The sequence below is a fragment of the Pelecanus crispus genome, chromosome 3, assembly GCF_030463565.1.
Source record: "Pelecanus crispus isolate bPelCri1 chromosome 3, bPelCri1.pri, whole genome shotgun sequence".
Lineage (NCBI taxonomy): Eukaryota > Metazoa > Chordata > Aves > Pelecaniformes > Pelecanidae > Pelecanus > Pelecanus crispus.
Window position 1 is genome coordinate 37,868,580 of NC_134645.1, and position 12,621 is coordinate 37,881,200.

A 12,621-nucleotide genomic window follows, 5' to 3' on the forward strand; every position below is an offset into this window, starting at 1 on the left:
AATATGGTGATATGACTGTCAAAAAAAATCAAGTGGATGTGATGACTCTATAAATATACACACCATTCTTACAAAATTCAGGACACTGCATATCACTGCATTCTTATTCTGCCTCATTTAATACTCACAGACAGACTGTAAGAAGGTTCCAGTATCACTGGCACTGACATCTTCCCTTGAAGATTCAGTTTTGTTAAGTAAAAAATCTTTTCTCCCACAATCCTCTCTTTTTTCATGCGACGTATGCTGTACAGTCTAAAGCGAACTGCATAATTCCCAATCATCTCAGACTCAACGTGATTAAATTTGAATGTCTCTGTGAAGACAGGGCACGGTCCCCGCTGGATGCTGGTTTTTGCTCTCTGCTTCTTTATAGGGAGAAGAACTAGGTGTACTTGCCACGAGCTTCCACCTGTCCTGCTGTATGTGGGAATGTCTGTGACAGCTGTCACTGTCACCAAAAGCTTCTGTTCCTGTGAGTCATAGTCAAAAGTCACATCCAGTGTGCCATATTTAGCTACTGGCTCAGGATCAAAAGGTTTAGGAAGCTGTGAAGATGATCCTCGAGCTGACATATCCTGAAGAAGAACAAGAAAAAAAAAGCTTTTTATTTATTTATTTATTGTATTCTATTATTCAATCTAGCGTGGAAATATATGGCTTTCCCTATGCAATATGAAGCGACTATGATCTTTTTCTTCATTTCATAAATGAGGTAATTAAACACCGAAAGCCTGAGGAGATGGCTGACTAGCAGCCAAGAAGAAATCAAAAGACTTTACCTGGCCAATACTGCCAAAAGCCAGTATCCAACCAGACAGAGCTCAGATTAAATTAGGCTGTATTTATGATCTCTTCTTCCATACCCCACATTAAAATCCACACACATTTGTTATGAGATAGAACTACTTTATTTCTGTGTGAGTATGCACACATTTTTAAGTTAACGTATTATAGTCCTTTAAGAGCTGGCTAGTGATTGAGAACACGGTGAGATTAGAGGAAAGAACATGGGAATTACAACACCTACTTGCGCATGCAGCTCTTATTGCAGTCCACAAGGGTTCTATAAATGTGCCAAAAATTATCATGGCTTTATTAATGTAATTTTAGTAGAACTGTGTAAGATGCATCTGTTTTGAACATACTTTCTGAACTTTCTATAAATGGCATCAGTCCTAAAACTGTATTTTAAACTTAATTTTAAAATGGTTTATTGTCAATTCAAATTTTGAACAAAATATTGATCCCCTATATTGTTACAACAGCTAGTTTGATAGTGATACTGAAACACAAAATATTTACAACCACAGGTCAACCTACTGTTCATATAATAAGTTATTCCAAGCAGGTAAAACAAATGTATTTCCTGTGTATTTTCATGTTATGAAAGATACGCTTGTTCATGTAAATGAACAGATGCCACAATAAAGCCTTTTGGATTAAAAATATTATGTTCTTATTTTAAACTGGTTGCTACATAGCTATGGGAATTCATTCCTCTGAAAGCTTCATTCTTCAAGTTGTTGAGTGTTGTGGCTATAAAAAGAAGTTGGCAGTATTCTCACTTCATATTGGGTATGCTTACATTAATGACTGGTGTGACACAAAGCGGGAAGAACTAGGATTAGATTTGCTGCGATCTGTTAGGGTTCAAGGACCATATGTACCCACCAGGTCTTTACCAGCAATGAATTTAATGCAGATTGTGGTCCTAGCTGATCATCAGGTATGTGTAGACAGCTAACAACTGGAGAACCTTGCATTCACATAGCAGGTGGGCCTTCCAGATGTTGCACCAACACCCCAGGTATGCAACATCAACTTACCAAGAGGTCTAAGGCAGAAATAGCTGTTCGCACATCGGGAGTGCTCCCTAATATACACTTCAAAACTTCAGGTAGAAACAAAAGAAAAATTTTTACCAAAAAGACCCTCTTCTGCACATGACATCGCTAATGTAGACTTATCCGTAGATGTCAGTGCAGCAAGTGGTTAAAGACATTTCAAGGAAGTACATGTCAGAAAAGATTATTTCTTCATAGTAGAAACAAATAGATATCATTACAGTTTATAGCAGAAAAAAAAAGGAAAGTTAAATGGAACAAATGTCTATACTTTTATCAACAATTTAAAAAAATTATTTGTAATAATTTTTTTTTCATAAAAGACATTTTACATTAGGGGGTGTGCAGTTTGAAAAGTGTAAATGGATTTTTTTTTTTTTAAATTTGAGTTGTTTGAAAAATTATGTGGGAAAAAAAGAATTTTGACTACAGTCCTTATAGTGTGGTGATGTTTTCTGACTTGTTTTAAAAAAAAAAAAAAAAAAATCCACTCTTAGAGGGACCTTATTCGAAAGTTAAGATGCCATAAAAGTAACTATAAAGAACAATCTGAAATCCTATTCAAACTAACTTCTAATGAGATGCAGTATTAGTGTTCATATATCTGTACATTGATCTTTGGGGGTGGGGAGGGGTGCCTCTCAAAAGGTTGCACTGCATGACACTTCAGAACATTCAACTGTTTTCATTTACCTCTGGGCTAAGGACAGCTGTGCTATCACTTGGTACATCCTCTTCATATCCTTTGTTATGAAAGCTTTCTATTTCGTGTCCCGTGCTTCCCTCGCTTGGGCACTTATATGAACATCTTGGACTGTTGCTACACTGGGAAAATTCACATTTACTGTCTCCGACTTCAGAAGGTGTACATGAAAGATGAGGAGAACCACTATCATCCTGGTATGGAGGCGGCTGCAGTTCATCTAGTGGAGGCGTTCGTCTCATCCTCTGAATGCAGTTTGCTGAGAATAAGTGAAAATTCTTTACTTACTTTCTGATTATTTACTGTTGAAACAGTTCTGTGGAAAATGGTAAGTCCAAATATCTGGACAGAGTAATTAAAATCTATAAATGTCTTTTTTTTTACTTTATATTTTGAATTAGGTAACAAATAGTACTGAAAAAAATATTTGTTTAAAAATGGAAACATGATCTCTCAGATGAAAGAGATGTGGGAAAAAAGGAAAGTATTAAATATATAGTCACAATGGACTGTGTAAACCATATATAAATAAATATAGCACAAATATGACATGACAAAAATTCTAGGCTTGAATTTCAGGGATGCTTACCTTGCAAAAACCTTTGGATATCTTAAGTCAGATTCTGTGCAGGTGGAATGTAGACCAATTAAGGAAACAAAACGCGCTCCCTAAAGCCATGATACCAAACTTCTGATTACCTCCTATGCTGTTACCCAGGGAGATATTAAATTAAATTCTGAAAACAAATAAGGACATAAGCCTTTTCACACAGGCGAACTCTGATCACCGGTGAATTTAACAAGGGAAGCAGTGTCTCAGATTCTTTATTACTTGTTAAGGACAGCTAAAGGGTACGTATCCGGTGTCTAGAAGTCATACACTAGGTCCAGTCACTAAAGACAGTGGAAAAAGGACCATGAGCAATCTTGTGCTCGGGATGAATACTTGATGCTGACCATCTTTGCTTCTCACTTACACTAGCTAGCTAGATAGAAATGTGGCTATACACCTCAGAAAATAAACCCAGGATGCATGGCTATAGATACAGAAAGTTAATTCAAAATCATTACATTTCAATTTTTGATCTCATATTTTACTATGCAGCATTACACAGTTGACTGGAGTTGGGAAAAGACAGCAAGGTGTGCAGTAGCTGAAATGAAAGGAATACCAAGAATAGGCAAAACCTGTATCACATTTTGTTTACATCTTCTGTAGAGGTTTTAATGAAGATTTTGATGCCCATCAAAATCTTAGAATTAACTTACACAAAAATTTCAAAGTAACAATGTTTTCTGGTGTCCAACATACCACTTTCACTCACAGAAAAAATCTACCAAACAAGGTAGTTAATGAAAGTATTAACATTAGAACAATATAAGCTTTGATTTCAGATTCATCTAAGAAAGAAACTGATCTTTCCCACGTGATAAAGGTGGTACATTTTAGTTTCATCATCAGATTTTTGTATACAGGATTGCCCTACCTGTGTCCTAAATTCTCTCAAAGTCCATCAACCTTTTAACTGCTTCAGAGGTAATTACCAGTTGTTCAACTTATCACATAAACAGAGTAAGCATAAGAGGTACCCTATATAGAGCAAGGCTGAAAACACAGTAATGTGGCTCTCTCGGGAAACAGTCTTTGCAAAAGTCTCACTGTTGTTCTCCTTTCCTTTAGAAGTCTGGGCTGTATCTGACTGTGGCATGCAGGAACATTTCACAGCTGCCGGCATTTGATGTAAGCCCTAACCACCACGGTTTTGGTGCACACTATCCATGGGAAGCAACCCCAGATATGTTGGCTAGACGGGAGCCTATATGCATTGCAGATGCCCAAAGCTGGGCAACTGAGGGACAGGACAGCTCATTCTGGAGCGTATCCTACTGCACAGATAGGCAGAAGCCTCAAAGGTAATTGGGGAATGCAGGGCTCTCCTCTATTTCACTGGGCTGCTAACAGAACTCCCCTTAGCTTTAGCTAAGGCAAATGACTAATTACACCACCACCAAGCATTCCTACCAGATGATATCACTATCAGGAATCCTCTCTTCTCTGATAAACCCATTGCAACCAGCCTACCATTCTGAGTGATTCCAAGCTATTCTTAGAGCACTCATGCAAAAGGTCTTCTGCTGTTAGTTAGCCCACTGCCACTAACTCTTGAAACTCCAGTCCCACAGGGCTGGAAAGGAAAACAGAGCAGGCAAGGAATCCTGTACTCAAAATGTAGTCTTAGAATCATAAAATGACTGACATACAAAACAGAGTTGAGTGGGACAGTCAGAATCTTGAAATCGCCACGCAGGAATAGTGAGAAAGCTTTATTTGCAAAACGTGGAGAGATCTGGGAAAGCACTTTTTTTTATATATATAACTTGGGGTTTTTTATATATCTATAACTTGTTCCCATGAAACTAGATAGACATAATTTTAGAATCTAAACTGATATTTTAATAATAATAAAATAATAAATATCCTTTGACACTTTATACCATGAAAATAGGACTTCCTTTTCATAATTTATATAAATGAATATTCTAGCAAATTTAGAGCAACATTTCTGCTCATAGTTGCTAAAAGGCAACAAACAGCATTAAATGAGACAGTAACCACCATGTAGCTATGACTTAATTTCTTTCTTTTCACTTGTAGTCTAGTCTGTAAAGACTTTTTAACTCCCAGCTTTTCCACAAGCTAAAGAAATGAAAATGTATCTGGGTAACTATCAACACCATTATTGTCTTACATGAGTAAATAAATGACTGTGTGACTCACTTTTTTCACTTTGATGAACTCCATTTTATGTCCCTATGGGAAAACTGCACAGGCTGTGTGACAGAAAAGGTACTTTTAATGTAGGTGGGGAAGAAGTGAAGAAAAGAAAATTCTTACTAACCACCTGTGATTCAAAATTCTCAGAGAAAAAAAAAAAAAAGAAACACTGGGGCAGGTTTTAATGATTTATTTTTGAAAGTTTAGTTTACCAAACAGAAACAGCATGTAAATTCTTAAAACAAATATCTGGGTTTAAAAATCTAAGGATACCTCTGTCTAAGCAGGCATAAACTCTTTGTGAACAAAAGGTTTCTCTACATAAAAAGATATCAAAGTTTTCAAATTAATTTTTAAAGTGAAAATGTCTCATTTTAAATTCATTTCCCCCTCCCCACAGTAAATGATGCAATACAATGATGATTTCATGTTACAGCTCTCTGAAAATACCACAAATTTGAATTACATGAAGACTTTCTAATGACTGACGATATCAAAGATAAATGATATCACAGACAGAAGTGAATACAGCAACGCTGAATATCTGATACTGGGTATTTTCCTTAAAAATTACACAGACGTAACAACACACTTCAACACTCAACAACATTTTGCATATGTATCAAAGTTTAACATAAAAAAACCCCACTGCTAACGCATGCTGGCTATCACTGTATTGGAAAAAACCAATCGGAGCTGAAAGGAAAGCATGTTCTGAAGTGCTTGCTTATTTACATATAGAACCACTGTCTATAACACACCTTGTACCTTTCATTTAAGGTGTAAACTGAGACACTGTTACACTTGTGCATACTTGCGTACTGTGGGAAAGCCAAAGAATACCTTCCGAAGACCACTGAATGTGGATAACAACATCTGCTAAAGAGTTACTCTTAACAAGCAAATGGTTACAGTGAAAATCTAAAATTGTTGCATTGTTTCTATGCAAGTTTCCCAAGAAACCTTCTGCTCTCAAACCAGATAGAAAATAAATTTTGCCAATTCCCCCAACGAAATGAATGATATTAAATTACCATACCATTTTGGACTAGGCAGGGTAAAAAACAAGCCAACATATATCCTAAACCTGGAAGAAAGGAATAATCACAGAGAAACCAAATTGGGTTTAGCCTGAGGTTCCTACCAGCCAGAAAATGATAGAACAGAGGAAAGACAAAAAAGAAAGTTGTAACAGGATGAAGATCACACATCCAGTTTTCCACCCAAACTATGTTTAATAACTTTGCATTCTCATAACATGAGTGAAACTAAGTTTTTAAGTAATAAATATTTAGTAAACTCTAAATTGAGAATATAGTGTATTGCTCTGAATAGACAGATATGAATAATCAATCTTTTAAGGGTTAACTGCTTTAATTAAAATTTTCATCCTTCTTTAGTGGGCTGGGAAAACACTCATACAGAGTTAACAGTAAAGTCCTTGCTCAACAGCTGAAGAAAGCAGAACTATAAGCAAAATACCTGACAAACACAAGCAGATTAGCATTTTGCTGGTACACTCTGAAATTACAGCATGTAAACTGTCGTTAGCGCATTTAAGTCAGAAGTAAATAAATATCTTCATTCTAGTACTCTTTGTTAAACAATGAAAGTTAATCTGTTTTCATAAATCCCTGTACAGGGGACTGACTGAAAGCCAAGGGGTGATAATACGTATTCTTGCCATCAGACTCAAGGGACTGTCAGTAAAACCTGACACAGCAACCATGACCAAAATGAGTATTCCTGGAACATACAATTGATAACTATGAGAAAATACAGAAACTTTTTCAGTCATTTTTCCAAGTGGAATCACAGTTTAAAGATACACGAACTTACTATAAGAAATGCTGTTTCTTCAGGTTTTCGGTTACTATTTGAACTTTCTATTCCCAATGCTCCTCATTTCTCCTCTCTGTCCTGGTCCCTTGTGGACCACACTGGGCTGTACAACATTTCACCATAAAGCTGGTGATGTTCCTTTCCATGTTTACAATGTTTAGACTTTGCTATCTTAATTAATTTTCCCAAAGGTTGTCAGCAACAGCACAAACCTAGCTTTCTTTAGCTCATAGTTCCTAATTCCAAGAACATGCATCTCTTAACATATGGAAAAAGAAACTATCCTTGTGGTTTTAATTCCCCTGTCTTATAAGCAGTAATTAACTACACTTTTGCAACGTGGAGTTTCTCATATGTATTACTTCTTTAAATATTCATACTATTGTGAGAGGCAGCATTACCGCAAAACTTCTTTGGGAATCTGGTTTCCAGTTACTTTAAAACAAGTAATCACTACATAAATTAATAATTTTTGCAAGTCATATTTTGGAATTATCAGAATATCTTTATGCTCAAACAGTACCTTTTCTTCCTCTAATATATCTCTGCATACACTATGCTTCATAATTAATTATTTTTTTAATCTAACATAAATTTCAAGTTTTCAAGCCTTCAAGGGGTTCTATGTAAATGTTAAGACAATTTAAATAAAACATAAAATGAAATACATGTTTAAAAATTAAAGAAACCTTTCTTGTTCTGAATGATTAAATACCCTTAGAGATTTCTGATATGCAGCACAGACAGTCCAAATGGAATTTTCATGTTTGAACTTTTCTACCATCCAAAATATTACGTTGACTGAATTACCCCACATTATGAGGAGTATAAAATACAAACATTCAATATTAAATGAAACCTCAAGGCTCTCCTTCCTTTAAAATGAAAAGCTTACCTGCATCTTTGTGACGAAAACCCCATATTATTTCACAATAAAACAAATTATCTTGGCATTATTCTATTTCTTTTCCAAAAGAGTTATGGCACGAGTCTTGCTTAATGAAAAAGTGGAACATAGGTGTGGTATGGGGATCATTATGGACAACAGAAAAAAATTCTTTCATCAGCTTTCTTTTTTGCTTTGCCACATTTTAGACTTTTATTCACAGTTGAATTGTCTTCCACATTAAGCAATTCACCAGTAAACAAGAAAAGTAATCATATCGGGTTTTTTCTTTTCCCCAGTAAAAAATAGTTCTCCTTTGTTTCCTAGTATTTAGAAAATTCCATACACTATAAGCTTAATCCCAGACCTGTGGAAATGGGAATGGTGTTGCTGCCATTTACATCTGACATCACATAAAATTCTGAGCGCTGCACTTTCCTCACCTTCTAAGGCTAATTCTACTGGTCATTCATGTAATAAAAAAGTTCTCTCTTGTTTTTTAATAAAATTAATCCAAAATTATTGAATTATCTTTATGTCCAGTCCTTAAAGCTTCAGTTTTCTTCCTCAGGAAAGGTCTAAGACCAATTGAAGTTACTGATACTTGCATAGCAATTTTTTTTTTTATTTGTCTGTTTACATCATGAGCCCGCAGAACTACAGCTTCTTTTTGTTTGCTGACAAAAGAAATTTGCTCTTTTCTGCACCTATTAGAGCAATTCTGATTTGTAAGAACTTACCATTCTGTTTTACAGAGCAATACAGAAAAGCACTGCACTGGTGAAAAATTCCAAGCTTTCTCTTTCCAAAATTAGCCCAAATTAGAACATTTAAACTACAAATACATTATTAAAGCATTATAGTGAACTAACTGTCAAAGACATTCTTTTGTTTCTTTCCCAAATATTTTGGTCGTCTTTCAATGAAAATTATACATTAGCATCTCTTGAATTCATTTTCTTTCAATTTAAGTATCATTCTCTGATTCCTTATACAGTATTCTATTAATTTGAATGGGAATGAGTTCTGCTACCTGATTCTGTATTTATACTTTCCAGCTGTCCAAAATACATCTAAATACTGCTTAAACTTATTGGTTCAATATTTTAATTTCTTATTGATGCAAATATCAATAAATCAAGCTTTCCAGAACTTTTTTTTTTTTAAACTTTTAAAAGGCAGCTTCAAAACCTCTTCTTTTCTGAGACTACATCCAGCTTTAAAGCTTTTTGGAAGCAGTGATCTTTAAGAAGTGAAATTGCAAAGTTGTTTGCCTTCCCTTCCATAATTATATTTCCTTAGGTAAAGCATTTGTACTAAGTATGTTCATTCAACTTCTTAGGTAGAAAAAACTTATTTTCTGTTCCATTTAGATGCTGGTTTCACTGTTACTGTTTTTATAAGCAGCCAACTTTCCTTTATACTGCTTTTCAGATCACTATGTTGGTTAGCTTCATAATTTTTTTCCAAGTTATCAAAATTGTTAGAAAAATACCACTTCCAAAAGGATGAAAGTTAAATTAATTCATAGAATCTTCCTTCTCCCTCCCCCTTTTAAAATATACTAGAAGACCTGCTTGCTGAAGGTGATTGACAACCGGCTTTGAAATCTTAAGAGTGTCTTGGTGACAGGGAAATGCCTTTTATCATCTTTGTGAAAATTCACGCAAATTTGGCTATCTCACCAGCATTTACACATGCTTAACAGAAATTCATAGCTTAAAAGCTTTGAAAACTCCACCTACTGTAAACCATCTCAGGCTGCTGAGAATCCCCATTTCTGACCAGTGTGTGCATACTAGCATCCCCTCATACCTCTGGACTGTAGCAGCTGGATGTGGGCTTAGAAAATATTGTCTTGTCATTGCTATACTTCATTTGAGTACAACTTTCACTTTAAAATACAGTTCAAATTCCAGTCCAGTTTAATACTACTACAGCTGCAGTATTAAGCACAGGAATCGAGCAGCAGGATAAAGTGCTGAAAAGCTGAAAAAGATCCTACAGAGGTCTAAAATCAATTCCCAGTAAAGTACTGTAACACACGGCTAATATTCCTGTAATGTTCCTGCTCTCATTCTATTTGGTCTCAAATGAGGAAAGAACACATGATTAGAAAGCAAGATTAATGTCTTATGTGTATCATTTTCCTGAACATTTTAGTATTTTTGCAGTTCATTTCAGGCACGTTCATTTTTTATTTGACAAAAAAAAAAAACCAAAGTTTTCTAACCGATACAGAACCCCCCTCTAAGATCTCAATAATTATCATTTGATGGTATAAACAACATCCATTCAGCAGTATATACTGCACTTAAATGTGTTCCTTAATTATCAGAATTCCATCATTATTTTTTCCATACTTCTATTTGAAATAAGATACAACTACTTCCTTCAGTGAGAACTCCTTCTGCAACTTAAAAAGCAGTAACTTCATGGTTTCTTAAGAACAGCTTCACCTTGGTAGCTGCATTTTGTGGGGTTTTTTTTCAAAAAATTATGTAAAGTTCCCTAGTATTTTAGCTCTCTATTTATTACTATCCTACTGGCGAAAATGAACGAGGAAAGACATTTTCCATCAAGAACTGCTTCCAGAATAGCAACACAAAGCATGCTTTGATTCCTTTGCCTTATTTTCATAGCAATGTGGAGTCCAAAGGATACTCTGTTGGAGTGAGTCACTAACACAGAGCAGCACTACAATGATTCTGCATGAACCATTTCAGTTGTGCGTGAGTTAAATTTTCTGCCCATCAATTTAAGATATCTATATGATCCCAGTTTGGGTATCTTGTAACCATTAATATATGTAAGCGAAATATATATTATGGTGTATAATAGTACTACTATAATAGTAGAAGTTAATGTGTTTGGCACTTTACAGATGGAGAACTAAAGTACAGGTTTAAATAAGAGGTAATAAAGATTGCTGTGAATATCGCTCAGAAGCATGCATTATCACAGAAAGCTTCCAATGAAGTGTGGAACTGAAACCAAGTCTTTTAAGACCAGTACTCTAGCCACTTCTGGGTTTTGGGGGTTTTTTGTTTGGTTGGTTGGGTTTTTTTTTAATTTTTACTTTAAGCCTTGTAAATTATTATTAATCTAAAATTCACCTGAATTGTGTACCACCAACAACATGGAAACCTCCAAGCCACTAGCTTCTTAAGAGATATACCCCCACAGAATTTTCCATTATCATCAGCTCTGTAGTGGAAGAGAAAACAAAAAATACAATATTAGGGTGGGGGAAAAAGTAAGCGGAAGAAGGGAAAAAAAAAAAAAAAAGGTGAAAGGAGAAAGTAGGTGCAATGATTCAGAAAAAAGTTATAGGTTGTTGGTAAATGAACAAAAAGAAATAAAGGGAGAGAAGTTTAGTAGATCTGTATAGAAAATGAGAAAGAGTGCAAAGAAAGAAATAAAGAACAGACAAGATGCAAACAGGAATGAAAAATTACAAACAGCGAAAATAACAAAGCAAAAATGACAGAGGAAGAAAGCTGAAGGAATGGGGAAAACAACACATGACATGCAAAAAAGTGGTTCAGATCTGAGAAAAAAGCAATGTCAACAGAGCAAAGAGATAAAAGAGAAATCAGTGATGTCTGATGGGTGGGAATATCCATATTTGTAGGTGAAAACCTGCACAACCTAGAGAATACAGCTAGTTACATTCCAGGAGAGGCAAGACATCTCCCAGAATAAGCATTTATTTTTATATTTATATTTTAGATTTATTATTATTTTTCCTTTTGAATGGGGAGACGGTGGTAATTAATTACTCAGATACTGAGATTCCAAAGGACCTTGATTTCTCCTATCTGTTCAGGCACTTTGGCCCCTTCTTTCCTTGACACACTGGCTCAGTGACTTGCTTTAGTAAAATGGACTTTATTTCCTGCAGCATATTAGAGTATTCCTGTAAAAAGGATTCTAGAAAATTCAGATTTTTTTGCTTTTGAAACAGCTCTCATAACTTTACCAAATAAAAAACAGCGATAACCCAGAAAAATCAAGGACAATCTCAGTTTACAGGAGTATCTAATAGGTCAACAATAGAAGAAAATTGTCTATATATACCCAAGAACGTCTCTAAAACCTTTTAGATATTAGTGCCTGTAGAAAGTATGCTTAGGAATAATGGCACTAGTACCACTTTTGGGGCCAACTGTCCAGAAGAAGAAAGGCAAAATAGACACTGTGAAATCACAGGAAATGGATATGCTTCGAAACAGAGGTATCTTTCCTTCACACACCCAGTAAGAGGGCTACAAATTCAAGGAAAAAGCATGGATTAAGCAGCAGGGAGCATGTCAGTCTGTTCCACTAACTCCAGCAAGGCCTCAAACAAATTTCTCTGGGCATAAAGAAACACAGTTACTCAAAACTAAATTTCTTGCACTTCTTTGCAGCACTTCTGAGCCCTCCCACTTGTCACAGACGAGCTGCTTTACTAGGCTTACATGTAATATAGGATGTAGTTGTTGCTATGTTTCCATAGTTGTCATCTAATTCACAAAACAGGTAATTTTCTGCATTTTGACAGGACTAGATGAATATGAGTCTG

General features: G+C 35.3%; 1 protein-coding gene across 3 annotated transcripts in view; it reads right to left on the minus strand.

Moving 5' to 3' along the window:
- Positions 1–12,621, minus strand: part of SYT14 (synaptotagmin 14) — a 61,107-nt gene that overhangs the window by 21,175 nt on the left and 27,311 nt on the right. For all 3 annotated transcript variants that reach the window (XM_075707858.1, XM_075707857.1, XM_075707856.1), the window contains exons 3-4: positions 2,541–2,809; positions 129–578 (exon numbers count right to left, since the gene is read on the minus strand). In XM_075707858.1, coding sequence (XP_075563973.1) covers positions 129–578; positions 2,541–2,809 — 719 coding nt within the window. The remainder of the gene's footprint in view (positions 1–128; positions 579–2,540; positions 2,810–12,621) is intronic.